The sequence below is a fragment of the Malaclemys terrapin genome, chromosome 2 (genome assembly GCF_027887155.1).
Source record: "Malaclemys terrapin pileata isolate rMalTer1 chromosome 2, rMalTer1.hap1, whole genome shotgun sequence".
NCBI lineage: Eukaryota > Metazoa > Chordata > Testudines > Emydidae > Malaclemys > Malaclemys terrapin.
Window position 1 is genome coordinate 36,241,271 of NC_071506.1, and position 18,253 is coordinate 36,259,523.

The 18,253-nt window shown below is 40.8% G+C and overlaps 1 protein-coding gene across 1 annotated transcript in view; it reads right to left on the reverse strand.

Annotated features, from left to right (window-relative positions):
* Positions 1–17,252, reverse strand: part of BAALC (BAALC binder of MAP3K1 and KLF4) — a 32,931-nt gene extending 15,679 nt beyond the window's left edge. Inside the window, exon 1 of the mRNA XM_054018515.1 lies at positions 16,905–17,252. Within this exon, the coding sequence (XP_053874490.1) occupies positions 16,905–17,082 (178 nt within the window). The 5' untranslated portion in view covers positions 17,083–17,252. The remainder of the gene's footprint in view (positions 1–16,904) is intronic.
* Positions 17,253–18,253: the final 1,001 nt, after the last annotated feature.

Sequence of the window (18,253 nt, forward strand, 5' to 3'; positions counted from 1 at the left end):
GTAAAAAGATGGGTTTCAGAGGGGTAGCTGTGTTAGTCTGTATCAGCAAAAACAACGAGGAGCCCTTGTGGCACCTTAGAGACTAACAAATTTATTTGGGCATAAGCTTTCGTGGGCTGTAACCCACTTCATCAGACGCATGTATTTTCCACTCGATGGAAGTGGAGTTATAGTGCAGGAGGGGTATCAGACTGGCAGAACTAATTCCCAGATATAGCCAGAAGGAGGCACTTCAGTGATGAGTGAAGTGTCCCATGACCCACAGGTTACACTGCTCTACAGCCAAAATGCTTCTGAAATAAATGTAGTCAAACTTTACCAATCCTTTTATTAGGCCTTAAATAATAAATGCTTAGTACATAGAGAGGTTTTTGTCATTAAAGAACTCTGCAAACACTTATAATACCTCTGGAAGGTTGGTAAAAATTACTAACTTCATTGATTTTTCCCAAAGCCACAGAGGAATCCAGTGCCAGACAGGGCTAGATCCCAGCATGACCTTCTGGCTCCTTGTCCTGCACTCTGGCTCTTATTTACTGGATACAGTAGTCATCTAACCACTATACCTCTTCCTTCTGCTGATGTGCCCACAGGAGGAGGGTAAGGAAGAAGGAAACAAAAACAGTTCCCTCCTGATTCTTCTATTTTTGGGTGGCATTTGCCTTCCCTTTTTCCTCCTGGAGGAGCAGGGGTTCAATCTCCCACCCTCTGTGGAGCCTCTGAGAGCCACATTCAGAAAGCCAGGGCCTCCTGCATGGCAGCCGTTTGCTGTCTCCCAGTCCTCTATGGCTTTCTCCTCTGGAGAGTGTCCTCTGGAAGCACCTTAAGAGTGAAAATGGATTCCATAGTGCAGGGAGAGGGAGCAGAAACATTAAACAGTGTTAGGTTTTATTAACTTTTCTGAGTACTCCCACAGGGTTTGGGCAATGTTGTTCTCATAGCCTTAAATATAGCAACACAAATGGTTCCGCAATAATAAGTCAATTAGTGATGAAAAATTACACTGTTTTGAATGGGAGAAAGTGCTTCTGAATCACTCAGCTGACATGTTCCTTGGTTGCTATGGTGAAAATGTATTTGTTTAAACCAGTTAAAGAAATACTAGGGATTCACTATTCCTTCTGTATTATCCAAGGGTTAAAACAATAATATTAATGCAACTTTGGGGATGATTGTTTTTCTTGTTTCTGGTTATGAAAGTACTAGAATATAACACTAATTTTCATTTGTTATTTTGCTGAAATCCTTTTAGCTGTAACACTTCAATCAACAACTCTTACCAAGGATTTCCTGTTGTGCACCTTGGAAATAATCCATAGGCAAACAAAACAGGGTCCATTTTCATTATTCAGCCACTGGAAAATGTTTTTACATTATCAGAGATATCAGATCTCCACTTGCTACCACAGCAAAGTTTTCCAACAGTAACGTACATATAATCCTGGGTTAATGTTGCATTTATGTTCTGCACATCCATATGTCAAATCAATTATTTTACTCTGATAAAGAACAGCAAATAGGCAATTAATTCCTCTTTAGAGAGGGAGGTAAACAATTATTTTCAGTTCTAATGTCTTAAATTACAAAACAATGAGATTTTTTTTTATCTGAGAGGTTATACAAGACCTACTCTGACCTGTAAGAGTCACTATAGCATCCCCTCACAACATTTCCCCTTTCTGACTCTCCTCCTCACCTTCAACCATGTGTTGGACTCTTTTCTGACTGACGAGGATTGGATCTGACTTCTTCTGGAGCCCATAAACACGATTTATGAATGTGCTGGAGTTGCTAGAAATCTCTGCAGGGTGTTTGTAGCCTTTTATTTTATTTAAAGTGAATTTAGTAATGTGGTATTATGCCACTGTAGGTTTGGCTCTGGTGGCTAGTTTCAAGCTCAACAGAATGAAAGTCACTTCTGCTACTTGCTTCAGATTTAGAGTCTCTAGGAACACATAGTGGCCATGCATACATTCACAAGTACAAGGTCTAGTATGTTTTACAAGTTTTATTAAAGTTGCAATTAAGGTCATGATTACCCATGCATATGGAAATTATATAAAGACCTATGGACAAGTTACAAATATAGTCCTATTCGCATCCTTAACAATATTCTTAGGGTCTGATGGATGCCTTGCCAATTGATCAGCAGTAGAAGGATAGTTCCTGTTGGAGTTTTCCTTTAGGGAACTCATTTTACCCAGTCTGGGAGCCCTCTTTTATCTTGTGATTCTGACTACACCTACATTCTGCACAAGTGTGTGAAGGTCTCTACCCTCTTTTTCATTATTTGTATTTGTTCCTCAAGAATAATAGTGTACCCCATTTTTCATAGGTTGGTTATACACCTCTATCTCAATATAATGCTGTCCTCAGGAGCCAAAAAATCTTACCGCGTTATAGGTGAAACCACGTTATATTGAACTTGCTTTGATCCACCGGAGTGCGCAGCCCCCCCCCCCCCCCCCCCGGAGCACTGCTTTACCACGTTATATCCGAATTCGTGTTATATCGGGTCGTGTTATATCGCGGTAGCCGTGTAGTTCCTTTTATTCTCTTTAGCATTTATGTATAACATATATCCTGTGGCTAGGGCCCGTGTTAGAATAATGTGACTACCAGGTATCTTGTAGTCAAAATTACTCTTACGGTTAATTTTTAAGCCATTGGCAGATCTTTTCCTGTAATCTTGTAGCATAGGGTCATTCTTTGGTCACTTATTTATGTCAAGCATTTCTTAGGCCTAAGGCCTAGTATGGCCAAGCTGACATTTTACATGCCTCGGCCTGTAGGCCTTGCGTTTCAGCCCTACTTACTTAGATACCTAATGCATTCTGACTACTGATCAATTTTATACTTCTATAATCCTACAATTTAAATCTATTTCGCATACAATTATTATATATTACATGATATGTTAGTTAATCATAACATCACACAATAAATGAATGATAAAATGAAGTAATTGGCTATAGTAGTCCATCTTCCCAGCAGCTGAATGTGTTGTTCAGGTACCAGAGAACTTGTTTGAATCCTGATTCATTGCACAGTAGTACACTATGCTACCCCTGTACCATTAGGCTAGTCCCAACCACCTTATTGTACTGGAAGTTTGCAAGATATAGAGTGCTTTAATTTTTCTTTGATGCTGAGAGTCAGATCTTCCTGATCTGAAGTCCACTGGTGCAATAGAGGCAGTGTGAAAGAACTGGTAAAAGGAAGGGAACTGATGTGGGTTAAGGTTTGTGGGAATTTCAGAAGTGAGACTTTAGGAAGGATTTGAATGAGAAGAGATTGTAGGCTTTGGGGTGCTGAGTGTGAGAAGTCCATTCTGTAGGATCAGCAGGGTGGGAGGCACAAAGCTGGGAATGGGAGGACATGAATGGGGTGTGAAGGTTGGTAGCTGCAGGAACTGAAACACAACAAAATGTATTGCTGGAAAAAATGGAGGGTCAAAAATCAAAACTAGAGGGATGGGGAAATTATTTTGCTCTTCTGCCGATGGCCAGCCTTTCCCCTTGATGGGTTGCCCTGCAACACAGTCCGAATCCGTGATCTTCCAGGAAGACAGAAAGGCTCAAGATAACTTTTGCTTGATGAGGTACATAAGACTTTAAGACTCAACCAGCAGAGGGCAAAGCAGAAAACTTGACTCTTCAATCAACTGACTAGAGGGATTTAAAAATAAATTCAACAACTTAAAAAACAAAAACAAAAAAACCAACTTTACCTCCTGCAGCGAAGCTCACAGTTACAAACTCCCTCAGTACAAAACTGCACCTTCATTTACCCATTTCCTTTTTTAAAAGCATACACTGTTACTGATCATAATAGAAAAAAGGCAAAATAGGTTTTAGATGCGAAAGAAATAATTATAAGTACTTAGGCCAACAGCCAAGAAAATTGTTGGAGAAGAGCAAATTACTGATTACTGTACAAAAAAGGGACAAACTATCATTTCCATGCAAGTCCATTGGTGGGAAATGTACATACTCACACAGCATGTAGCATCACTGGCATAATCGCTGAGAATACTGTGTTTAGCTGTCTACAATCCCTCAATGTTGAGCTGTAGTATTCTCCGGGCTAGTTCAAAGGCTTAAACGTTGGTGGGTGGGCAGAATTACATCAGGAATGTTGGCTGGCAAGTGACCAAGATTCAGTCCTGGAAAGGACTTCAAATGCTGTCTGCTGGTTGGATCATCAGTTTCCCTGGTATGAACCGGGTACTCATGGGTTGCACGAAAAAATACTGAACATCTTTCTCATCACTTGAAATATGAATCCCACCCAAACTACCTCAGCATAATCCTCGATAGGTTTCTTACATATCTTAACCATCTGAGGAAAACTGCACCTAACGTGAGGACTCAGAACATATCTTCTAAGCAAATTGACCAGGACTTCAAGAGGAGCAAACACTCAAATTCTCTGATCATCTGAGTTAGCTCTCTGTTACTCTGCAGCTGTACTCTGGTCTGGCTCCATTCGTCTCACAAGAAGTTGGTTGACACACAAATACAGTCAACCGTGCACATCATAACTGGAAGGATTCCATCCACACCAGCACTGTGGCTCCCTGAGCTAGCCACTCATCTACACATCCACTGTGAGGATGCTACAGCCTCAATGGTTGAGAAGATCAGGGCAAATCCAAACCTACCACCATACAGTCCTCTTTGACTACCCAAAAGCACACCTGTCTTCAAAGCACCCATTGTGGGCCCACTTGCCGTGCCCAGATTTCTCTGTAACATTGATGTGGCATGAAGAATAGTCTGCAGCTGATGTCAGAAACCAGTCTCCTATAAGTGACCTGACTGAGCATGTACCCAGCTTTGATTTGCCATGCTGCTCATGGGTCCTTCTGAACAGATATCGAATGGACCAGGGTCAATGTGCAGCCAGTCTTCACACCTGAGCACAGGTGCTGGAACTAGGGGTGCTTGGGGTGTTGCTGCACCCTCTTGCTTGAAGTGGTTTCCATCATATACAGGTTTACGGTTTGGTTCAATGGCCCTCAGCATCCCCACTATACAAATTGTTCCAGCACCCCGCACCTGAGGCCAATGAGAGGATCCCACATACGGCTATGGCCAAAGACAGACAACATCACACAGCACTAAAAACTGCCCTCTGACCAGATTTGAGGGTGGTCTGAGGGCTCTGCACTTTGCTGATGAGGGTGCTGCAAAGTGGCTTGGCAAGCTCTGCATCTGATAAGAAGAACTGGCATAATCCAACAAAATAGCACTGCTCCATCTTCGCCCAACAGGAGGCCTGATGTAAAAGAAAAATTAGCAGCATTGGCGCACAGCTTTTCAGTCCTGACATTAACTGAATCTGAGCTTAAAATAAAAAACAACTTTGAACCTCAGAATTTCTTACACTGCAGTTGAGTTCCTTTGCCTTTAAGGAGTGCACTACACTGAAAGTGGGACTGGAATGGTTATTATGACTTTGTAATTATTTGTGTCTATAATGCTGTTCTTGTTACAGGTATCCAAACCTCTGTCACCTTGAGACTGGATTACAATTATGTGCTCAACATGAGGCTATCCCTAAACACCATTAGGAAGTTTCAATAATGCAGAATGCAGCAGCCTGCGTTCTTAGCAGTGTTTACATACAAAACACATTACACCTGTACTCTGATTGGGACTAACTTCCATTACATTTCCAAGTTCAATTTTAGGTGTATGGTTTTTTTGTTTTGTTTTTTTTAATCTCTATATCCCAAGTGGCTCAGGACCCACTAGCCTCTCTCTTGGAGATACCAAGATAGCTAGGGAGGCCCTCTACTGAGGGCCTAAGCACAAGGCACATTCGGTGAATTTGTTTTACCCATGTGCAAATGACTGCACAAGGTGGAAGGCCATGTGGAATCAGTTCCATTCCATCTACTTTGAAATGCAGGGGGAATTTAGGGAGACAGATTGTAATTATACAAATTGGAATTCATCTGGGATTTTGTGCAAAATGTTATGGTCTGTTGATAAACCACAAATTATGAGGATCCTGATTATACAACCCATTTTAAAGTCCCCACCTCTATCAGCACAGTAGCTCAATACAAGACCACTGATTTAGGGAAGAGTACCACCCACTGAGCTGTAAACCTCACGTAGTGCGGCACATGGGGTTTCCTTGAGAATCTCCCATCTGAGTCTGAAAAGATCCAGCCTTGCTCAGTGCAAGACCTGATAAGATTACAACTCGAGGTTGCATAGCTGCAAAAACAATTTCCCTTCCATCAATTGTGTCAAATATTAAAATTAAAATTTATTCATTCAGGGTTTCTGGTACTTATTTACCAAAAATAAATAAATAAAAATATTTTGGAGAAGATAGAGGAATATTATTTATTTAGAGGAGCCCATCAGAATACACTAGGAGTTTCTGACAAATATATATTTAAATGAACCAATATGTCAAAAGAAACAACCCCATAACATGTAAAAATACTAAATGGCCATCCAGCACAACCTTCCCCTATGCTACCCCAAAAAATTATCCACTTTCCCTATTCATCACCCTTAGCCACATTTGTTTCTGTAGCATCCTTTCCAATATAGGCCACAGACTAGCAAAGCACTTAAACATGTGCTTAATTTTAAGCATGTGTGTAGTCTCATTGACTTCAATGGATGACCTGGGTAATTATAGTCTGGTAGACTGACATCCATCACAAGCAAGTTAATGGAGAGGTTGATATAGGACTTGACTGATAAAGAATTAAAGAAGTATAATATAATTAATGAAAACCAACACAGGTTTATGGAAAATACATCCTGTCAAACTAACTTGATTTTTTTTATGAGATTACAATTTTGGTTGATAAAGATAATAGTGCTAATGTAATAGACTTCTGTAAAGCGTTTGACTTTATCACATGACATTTTAATTAAAAAATTAGAATGATATAAAATTCACATAATACACATTAAATGGATTAGAAACTGGCTAGAGACTGATAGGTCTCAATGTAACTGTAAATGGGGAATCATCATTGAGTGGGTGTGTTAACATTTTTATCAATGACCTACAAGAAAACAAAATCATCACTGAAAGTTTGCAGATGACACAAATTGGAGAAGTGATAAATAATGAAGAGAACAGGTCACTAATAAAGAGTCATCTGGATGGCTTGGTAAACTGGGAGCAAGGAAACAATATGTATTTTAATACAGCTAAATGTAACATATACATCTAGGAATAAAAAATGTAGGCCATACTTACAGGGTAGAGGACTCTATCCTGGGAAGCAGTGACTCTGAAAAAGACTTGGTGGTCTTGATGAATAATCAGCTGAACATGAGCTTCCAATGTGATGTTCTGAACAAAAGAGCTAATGCAATCCTGGGATGCATAAACAGTGGAATCTTGAGTAGGATTAGAGAAGTTATTTTACCTCTAAACTTGGCACTGGTGCAACCAGATCTGGAATACTGCATACTGGTAAATTGGAGAGGGTTCAGAGAAGAGCCACAAGAATGATTAATGGATTAGAAACATGCCTTACAATGGTAGACTCAAGGAGCTCAATCTATTTAACAAAGAGAAGGTTAAAGGCTGGAAGTTGAAGCTAGACAAATTCAAACAGGAAACAAGGTATAACTTTTTAACAGTAAGGGTAATTAACCATTGGAACAATTTACAAGGGTTGTGGTGGATTCTCTATCACTGTCCACTCTTAAATCAAGATTGGATGTTTTTCTGAAAGATCTGCTCTAGGAATTATTTTGGGGAAGCTCTGTGACCTGTGTTAGACCGGAGGTCAGATTAGATGATCAAAGTGGTTGCTTCTAGCCTTGGAATCTATGAAGCGATGAATAAATCAAACCAATAGAAAAGCTTTTCAGAAAAATCGGATTTACCAAGTAAATATTGCTTAAATACTGTCCTACTCCTCAACCCAGACATTACTGTTACTTCTCCTGATCTACAAATTTCCAGCTTCTAATATAGGTCATTAACATAATGCCATCTTAATTTCACAGAAGTTCTGGTGTCAGTCTGATCACTGGAGGGATACAACTGAGAGTGGCATGAAAAATTGCTATACAATATCTGGAGAATGGGATGGATGTTTTCCATTTATGGCCCTGATCCAGCAAAATGCTGAATCTATGAACTAGCCACATGCTTAATATATTTTAAGACCAGAAGAAACCATTGTGATTGTCTAGTCTGACCTCTTGTACAGCACAGACCATAGAACTTCTCCAAAATAATTCCTGGAACATATCTCTTTGGATATTTTTCTATCTTGATTGAAAAATTGTCAGTGATCGAGAATCCACCATGACCCTTGTAAGTTGTTCCAAAGGTTAATTACCCTCACTGTTAAAAAGGCATGCTTATTTCCAGCCATTGGATTGTGTTATACCTTTCTATGCTAGACTGAAAAGCCCATTATTAAATATTGGTTTCCCATGTAGATAGTTTTAGTCTGGAATCAAGTCACCCCTTAACTGTCTTTTTGTTAAGTTAAATAGACTGAGCTCTTTGAGTCCTTAACCTCCAACTTCCAAAAGCTGGGACTGGACGACAGACTATGGATCACTCAAAATTGCCCTGTTCTGTTCATTGCCTCTGAAGCATCTGGCACTGGCAACTGTCAGAAGACAGGATACTCTGCTAAATGGAGAATTAGTCTAACCCCATATGGCCATTCTTATTTTCTTAATCTATCTTTTAATCATTCTCATGGCTATTCAATGAACCGTCTCCAATTTATCAACATTATTCTTGAATTGCAGGCACCAGAACTGGATACAGTATTCAAGCTCTGGTTGCACCAGTGCCAAATATAGAGATAAAATAACTTCTTTAATCCTACTCAATATTCCCCTGATTATGTGTTCCAGGATTGCATTCGCTCTTTTGGTCAGAGCATCACAGTGGGAGCTCATGTTCAGATGATTATCCATCACGGCCCCCAAATCTTCTTCAGTCACTGCTTCCCGGGATAGAGTCCCCCATCCTATAAGTATGGCCTACAATATTGTGCCTAGATGTATACATTTTCATTTAGTTGTACTAAAATACATATTGTTTGCTTGTGCTCAGTTTCCAAGTGATCCTGATTATTCTGAATAAGTGACCTTTTCCTCCCAAATTTTTGTGTCATCTGCAAACTTTGTCAGTGATCATTTTATGTTTTCTTGTAGGTCATTGATAAAAAAGTTACATAGCATAGGGCCAAAAACTGATCCCTGCAGAACCCCAATGGAAACACACCTTCTCAATGACTATTCCCCATTCACAGTTACATTTTGAGATCTATCAGTTAGCCAGTTTTTAATCCATTTAATGTGTGCTATGTTACTTTTATATCATTCTAATTTTTTAATCAGAATGTCATGCGGAACCAAGTCAAACACATTACAGAAGTCTAAGTACATTACAGCAACACTATTATCATTATCAACCAATCTTGTAGTCTCATCAAAAAAAGATATCATGTTAGTTTGATAGGATTGATTACCATAAACCCATGTTGATTTGTTTTAATTACATTAATCCCCTTTAATTCTTTATTAATCTATTCCCATATCAGCCACTCTATTATCATGCCCAGGATTGATATCAGAATGACAGGCCTATAACTACCTGGGTTATCCCATTTACTTCCCCAGTGCTCCATGACTTATTGAAAATTAACCTTATCAATCAAGTGAGCTCCTCAGCCAGCTCTTTTAGAACTCTTGGGATGCAAGTTATCTAGACCTGCATATTTTAAAATATCTAACTTTAGTAGCTTCTGTTTAACATTCTCTAGAGATACTGGTGGAATGGTAAGAGTGTTATCATCATATGATCAGACTACATCATCTGTTTTTTCCCCAAATAAAGAATATAAATATTTATTGACTATTTCTGCCTTTTCTGCATTATTATTGATAATTCTACCATTTCCATCTGTTAATGGACCAATACCATTGTCAGAATTCTGTTTGTTCCTAATATATTTTAAAAACTTTTTAAAATTGTCCTTACCTCTGCTGGCCATACATTTCTCCTTTTGTCCCATTGTTTCCCTTACCATTTTCTACAATGCCTAACTTCTGATTTATATTCCTTACTATCAACTTTCCCTGTCTTCCATTTGTTATATAGCTACCTTCATTTCCCTCTAAACTAGGTCGTTGTTTTTTTTCTAACTAGCATGGCCTTCTTCCTCAATTGTGGCTCTTTGGGCATCTAGTAAGGTGTTTTTAAGTGATTCCCAAATTATCTTTCATATTTTTTCTACTTAAATTCTTCCAATATTATGATTTGGCTCATAATTGTTTTCAGCTTTGTGAAATTGGCCCTATTAAAGCACTCTGTGCGCGTGTGTGTGTGTGTGTGTGTGTGTGTGTTTGTGGAGTGGGGGGGGGTTACATTACATTATTGGTCTGAACTTTATTCTGTTTGCACATTATAAATGTAATCAAGTCATGATCATTTGTATCTAAGCTACTATTAATTTTTACTTCTGTGATCAGTTCCTCTTCATCTACCAGGACAACGTCTAATTTAAAATTGATGTGTTGTAAATATAAGTTTAGGCTACAAAGTGCAAACCTTAACTGGATTCCAAGTTGAATGCTATATATATATATATATTTATATTTGAATGAAGAATGCAAATATTCAATGCAGTGTCAATTCTGGTAGGTTTGCGCCCATCGTTTATTACACACTATATCCAGTTACCTATTCTTTTCATCTACTGCCATTTAAGGTTACTTATTATTCCCTGATTCATGGGCTGAATTAAAGATGTGGTTTGTTTTTGGCAGGAAAACTGAGGGAGAAAGGTGGTTATGCTGTGCATCAGTGTTATTTCTTTTTGGTCCCTGCAGTACTTCCCATCAATCTTTGGTGGACAGTCTGTGAAAAATTGAATTTGCTGTCACTGAACTAAGAGGTATATATGTGAATGACATGTTCGGATTAATTCCTCTGAAGCAGCAGGGTCTTACACTCTTTCAGATTGCTTTTGGCTTGCTTTTACATTTAATACTGTGTTTGTACTTACAGTACTGGCAGCACAGAGGTTTATTTATATGTTCTTCTTTGGGTGCTGAGTATTCTGTAAGCCCTGGTGCCATTCAAAGCCTATCTGGAGAACATCCCCATCAAATCATGATTTTAAGGAACTGATTTGCAAAGGGGCCTCAACCCATGCACTATCCCAACCCATCCTTTTATGCATCCACTAACATCTGTACTAACCCACTGTACAAATAAAATGTACGTAGGTTTTGCATCTCACCTGCATGCATAGATATTAATGCTTGAAAAGTGTGTCTGCTCAACTTTGCATACACATAAAGTGGCCACTTTCTGAAAACTAGACACTATTTTCCTGCCATTTCTTCTTCCTTTCTTCCTCCTCCCTTTTACTCGCTTCTTCATTGCTGAGAACTGGGCCTGTTCAATACAATATATTCCCAGCAGAAGTTATGGGTAATGGAAGTTGAAAGAGTGTGTAGAATAAAATCCACTGACAATAAAAAATAGGCCATATTATCTAGTAATTTAATAGAACAGTAATGTTTATACTAAAATTCTGGAACACATCTACACTCAGTAAGGATGTCCTAATTATCCACTGATCACTACAACACTTGACTGTAATAAAGTCACCCCTTCTTATTAAGTGATTAAACATCAGAGTAATTATTATGACATATTCCTTATATATTCCAGAATTTAAATGAACATAAAGGCTGGGGGGAGGAAAAGACAGGTATAAGAATGTAGAGCGGGGTATTGATATGTCCTTATTATGCATTACCGAACCTGGACATTGCATTAATGGGCTCTCCAGCAGAAATTGTTTATTGGAAAGTATATTTAAAGATATAATGATTTAATAAAGCATCTTTCTTTTTCACAAGATGAGAATTTCATTTGCAACCTCATGCTTGTTTCCTCACTTACATTAAACTTTTAATTTCATGTTTACCTGGTGAACGGAACAGCAGATGATTGCAGCTGTGGTTATACCAATACTGCTCTGTTGTTATGGCAACTGGTGTTCAAATAGCCCTGGTTTTCTACAACTCCTTTCAGTTTCTCCTACTATAAAGCAACACACAAGGGAAGGGCAACTTTCAGAAACTTCCATAAAAAATTTGGCTAGTGCTTTGAACCCCTTTTTATTTCAAGTATGCTGATTCTTGAACAGGAATCCTCAGCCTAATTGCCAAGGTGATATCTATCAGCCTTTCCTGGCGCTGTGAGTGATCACACATTAGTAGAACAACTACATCATTCTCCAGTTAGTATTTTACTTAAGTAAATGCAACAGAACAAAAATATTTTTTTTCATAAACACTCAGAAATGCATCTAGAGACAATTATGCCAAATATCAGCCTGATATTGTTGGTTAGCTGATCTTAATTTATTAATTTTTTTGTGTCACTGTTGAGTTTTCCCTCCTATTATTCTGGTGGAATTTCCCTAACATGTTCATGAAGGGCCCCATCCTGATCCTGTTTAATTAATGGACATTTTGCCCATGATTTCAGAAGAAGGATTCGGCCCATGGTATGTACATTTTTCTGTTTTTTGTCACTGCCCACTGACAGTAGGCACCTTTGCTAATGTCATGAAAATGTTTTCCTCTACAGAAGAGGTTCTCAAACTGTGGTCCGTGGACCACCAGTGGTCCATGAGCTCCATTCAGGTGGTCCGTGGATAGTTCCTTCTAAGGTGCATGCCTGGGCAGCCGCACACAAGAGAATGAAGGGCCACCCACCTAATTAGTGGAGCTGCGCAGGCATGGCTCCACTAATTAGGTGCCTGGACCCTAGAGAAGACGCACATGTAAGGTGAGGTGGTGGTCTTGGGGGGAATAAGAGGTAGGTGGGAGGGGGCAGTGGGGTGAGAAGAGGGGCTGGAGGGAATTTGGGATGTGCAGGGCTGCGGCGGCCAGAGAAAAAGGGGACTTTCCCCAGCTCCAGGACTGCGGCTGCCAGGGAAAGACGGCCCTCCTTCCCAGCCCTAGCTCTGTGGCTGCTGTGGTGGGGGAGAGACCCCCGCTCCTTCCCAGACCCAGCTTAGGAGCTGCTGCGGTGGAGGAGAGAGGGCACATCCATCATATTAGAAAGGTAAGACTACTGATATTAATATGAGATGTGTGTTTTTATTTGTAGAACAAAAAAACGTTAATTAAGTTTTTTTTATATAGCGCTTTTATCCAAAGCGCTTCACAATAGTTAGCTAACAGTACAAACAACATTTGGAAAGATCATTATGTGGTCCACTGAGACCCTCAGCAATTTTCAAGTGGTTCATGGAAAAAAAAGTTTGAGAACCACTGCTCTACAGTATGTCAGGCTGATTTGCATAAAATATACTGTGGATAATGTTCTTTGATATGTTACAACTGTAAAGTATACAAAAACTAATACAGAAAGGTTTATTTGTTTTTTCAAGTCAAACAACAAAATTACTCAAGAAATTAAAAATAAGTCTTACTTGTATCAATGAACTAGTGTTTGATTGAGGTACAGAATAAGAGTTCTGAGTCAATCAATATGCAGCTTTTCAGCTCTGCTACAATAGATGTGCTCTTAACTTAGTTTCTTGATCATTTAAAGATGAATTATTATTTATAATGCAGCAGCACCCTCAGACAAGATTTGGGCCCCATGGTGCTAGATGCTGTAAAAACACATAGTAAGAGCCAGTATCTGGCCTGAGGAGCTGTCAATCAAAAGAGACAGATCATGACTATATGACCTTTTGCGCAAGAGGCAACATTTTGTTTTATTAGTCAAAGTCATTTTCTGGAATAAGCAAACACTGAGTTTAACATGGCTGCTGGTTTAGGAGAGAGTGGGAATAGAATGACTTAAAAGAAGCTACCTCTGAGCAATAATACTGAGTTTGGTTTCAGCTGTAATTTAGTTAATGGACCTCTTAATGGTTTTTGATGGGGGGTTGTGCTTTGCATTTACACTAGATATTTATCACAGTTTTTGCAGCAAGTTATTCATAAATATGAACTGAGACATTACAGTTTTGGTGGTTATTTGAAAATTATTTATCCTGTGGTTTTCTTGTGGGGGATTAGCCTATTGGTGGCTGAGTCTGATCCTGTAAACCCTTACTCGTGCAGTTCCACTGAAGTCAATCAGGAAACTAAAGTGAGGAGAACCAAATGTAAGAAGTTGCATGATGAAGCCCTATGTGCTTCTATGGAAAAATAGTACTATTATTATGACCAACTATAGCCCGAGTGGGGGCTTGGGAAACAAAGATTCTGTGACAAGTTCTTAGCTTACACAATGAAATGGAAACTCTTATCAGTGTTCTGCTAGAAAATCTCATTTCTCACTCCTGGAAACCACTCACCCTAAGTTTAGACAAATTTGTCCTTTAAAAGGTTTCTTTCAATTTCATCACCTGCAATGCTTCATAATGTTACCTGTATTTTTATCTCTCTCTCCCTCTTCAATATGCGAGGCTGTTTGGTGCTATCAAAGGCTCAGCTTTGGACTTTCATGAATTGCTACTGAGTATATTTTACTTCTGTTGTGATCCTGGTCAGAGCACAAAGGATCTGTTCTTTTACAGTTTTCAATATTTCACTTACTGGTTTATAACAATTAATATTGTTCTGTATTTACTCTTGTGAAAAATACAGAGATGTTGAAATTTATTAGTTTATTTAAACATTCATGTTAAAAAGATGTAAAAAGACTGATAAATAATCTAAAGAAAATAAACTAAAACAGGAAGAAAGGAAAGGTGAAATATGGAGGGGGACAGAAGATTAAAAAAAAGACATACAGTAACGAATTGCGATTTTATTTAATAAAAAGTTATGCCAAAATGTTATGAAATATCATAGGTTTGGCTACACACACATTTATCTATAGTGCAAGTACATAAATAGAGCTAAATATTCTGGCAGAGAGAAAGAAGGATGTACCAGCATTCTGAAAATATTTTTGACAGATATTAATACCAAGGAAGGAGATAGATTATTTATTGTGGTACATGGGAGTATTACTAGGAATGACAGGGTAACCAAGAAAGGGAAAACCAAGGTTTGAATATTAGGACAAATTCCTGACAGTGAGATATAGTAAGAAATAGCTAAGAAATAGTCTCCCAATAGAATTAAGTTAACTATTATTATTATTATTATTATTATTATTGCAGCATTTGTACTGTGATAATACCTAAAATGTAGTAGGAGCAGCAACCAGCAACCCTGTCACATATTGGCACATCATCCCAAGAACTTACCATCTCGAAGGAGGTGGTGGTAGTTCCATCAGTTGGAGCATTTAAAACTTGAGTGGACAAAACACTAGAATATATATATTAGAGAGATAAGGTGGGTGAAGTTATAGCTGACCTGAAGAAGAGCTCCATGTAGCTCAAAAGCCTGTCTCTCCCACCAACAGAAGTTGGTCCAATAAGAGGTATTACCTCACCTATCTTGTCTCTTTAATATCCTGGGACCAACACAGCTCCAACAATATAGAAAAATGTATTGTAAGAACAATCCCAGACTGCCAGAAAAACAGAAGAATAACTTGAGTGTTTTCTCTCTCGTCTTTATGATTCCATAGGCAGATTGAAATGCCCTGAGAATCTAATTTATCTAAGACTTGCATATTGAATCTCACCTCCCCTTTCTCCCTCACCCTGTCTTTCCCCGTTGCAAATTCTTAGATCCACTGCTGGTTAACAATGTGACAAATGTTAAAAATAAAAAGTCAAAATTGCAGACCCATTGCCTTATTTCACACTGTTAGGTCAATTTCATTTTCTGCAATGTCATGGTCCATTGAGTTTTATTTTCAGAGGGGTTTTAAGGAAGGGAGGGTTGGCTGATTTGTGCCACTTTTAAAATATACTCCTCAGTTTCTTGTTTTGCATGGTCATTTATTCTGCACCAAGAGACCATATAGCCACATTCTCTTCCAGTGGGATTATCACAAAACTAATGCCATTTATATGTTCTCCCTCAAAAAATTAAGCATCATTATCAAAGTGTGGTAGGTAGAGAACAAGCTTTTTCTAATAAAAGCGCAGGAATGTGAAAGTTCCTCCTTTTCCATGTCCACTGGAAACTACAAGAAACTATATTGGTTATGAGACCAGTGAAGGGTTTTTTTGATACAGGGTGCGGTGCTGCTGTACAAACCCGAAGTTTTTAAAGTGCAGACGTAGATACCTGCATTTCCTAATAGGCGTAAAAAAGCATCTTTTCCCAAGGGGAAAAAAGAGAAATAGACTATATATAATACCGCTTTGGTGCTAGTTGCAAACCCGTGTCCACGCATTTGATTAAACTCTTACCAGAACAATAAAGAGATTCAGACAGACCGTTTGTCCGTCCATCCTGGGGATGGTGGATTCAAATAACTGGTGTTTCACATACGTGAGGACATTTTCTATGTGCCAGATGTTAGGCTTCAGCGGGAATTTCCAATAACTGGGGCTGGGTTAACTGGGGGAATACCGTGCTATACTCATGAGAGACAGAAATGGCCCATACTTCACAGATCGCTAGGAGGAAGCCTTAACAAGAGATCTCCCCGACCCCTCGCATTTGTCTCATCGAGATGTACAGATGCTGTTTGCCGGCCAGGTTCGCAGCAGATCAGCCGGGCCGCTGGTGCAAAGACGGTTGTCCTGCCGGCCCGGGGTCTGCGGCTCACTGACACGAAGCTCCCCCGGGGCAGATGCTACGGAGCTGTGCCCGCTCCTAGGCTCCGGGGGGAAGGAGGGACGATGGCTGGCCAGCCAACCCGCCCCAGCTCAGAGCCGGCGGGGGACCCCAGCTCGCCCCCGGGACGGAGCCGGAGGGAGGGGAGCGGGGCAGGAGATGAGGGGCTTTGGCTGCGGCCGCGGGGACCGCCCAGCCCAGCCCAGCACTCACCCGGGTGCGGCGCGCCCTGGTCCCGCAGTCCGGCCTCGGCGCGGGCGCTCTCGTGGCCGCAGGCCGGCGGCGGGGGCTCGGTGTCGGTGTTCGTTAGCCAGGTGGACTCGGTCTCGCGGGTCCAGCTCTCGTAGTAGCGCGGCTCGATGGCATCGGCTCGGCTCCCCCCGCAGCCCATCCTGCCGGCACCGGGACTGCCCGGCTGCAGCCCAGCGCCCGCCGCTCAGTGCCAGCGCCCCGGGCGCGGCCAGCACCGCATCCCGCCTCCGCCAGCCAGGGGGCCGAGACCCCGCGGGGCGCCGCTCCCGTCCTCCCCTCTGTGCCCTCTGCCAGGCAGCTACCACTCCCTCCTCCTGCCCTCTCCCTTCCTCTCCTCCCCCTCCTGCTGCTCGGCCTTACGGTCTCCCGCCTCCCCCTCCCTGCTTCCTCCGCCCGCCAGCCCCGCTGCTCCCTCCCCGCCGTCTGCGCCTCCTCTCTCCCCGGGATTTCCTGGCGGGAGACTGGCTCCGCGCAGCCCTGGCGCACGCGGCAGTGCCTGCGGGGACGCCTCTGGAAGAGGCTCCTCAGCGAGTTGTCTGATCTCCGCAACTCCTCAGCCTCCAGCCCATGACGAGGCGGGGATGGGAGAAAGCAGCAGCCCAAAGATGCTGGTTCCCTACATTAACGGGTGATGCAGTGTTAGTATTTGGGGTGGGCAAACCTGGCAGGCACTAGCCATAACAAACCTTGGGCGCCCCATTTCATAAATCCACCCTTCCTTTTCCTAGCATGCGAGGGCAACAGCGACTGGCTCCCGATTGTTGCATTAACTCTGTTGCTGCTGTTAAATAGGCAACATTTGTAATTCAGTCCACAGTAATCAGCCCTTTAATGCCAGCCATCACTCCACAGCTCCTTCGTGCGCTGGAATGAACACTTCAACCCCTTTCTCTCCGAGCAAAAGAGAACAAGTCACTACATTCATGAGTAAGGGTCACTAAGACTTTCACTGACAGCGGTCAGCAATCATATCTGCCATAGTGAATAGTGATAGAGGAGGGAACCGCTGAAATTAATATGCTTCTGATTCATTATTATTTGGTATTTATATTACCACAGCTCTCAGAGGCCCCCTTGTGTGGGGAGCTGTAGGAGAGAAAGGCTTTTCCCCAGATAATTTATCTCTTGTATAATCATTCATCTGTACAGGGCTGCAAGCCAGGTATAGGATACTCCTATTTAAAGATCACCTTTCCTCCTAAAGCCCTTTATAAAAGGGAATACAAATTATTCACAGGGATCACTTCATCCACTACTGAAATGCAGAGGCAGCACACAGCAAAGCTACAGAATTGTAGGCAAGGGAATAT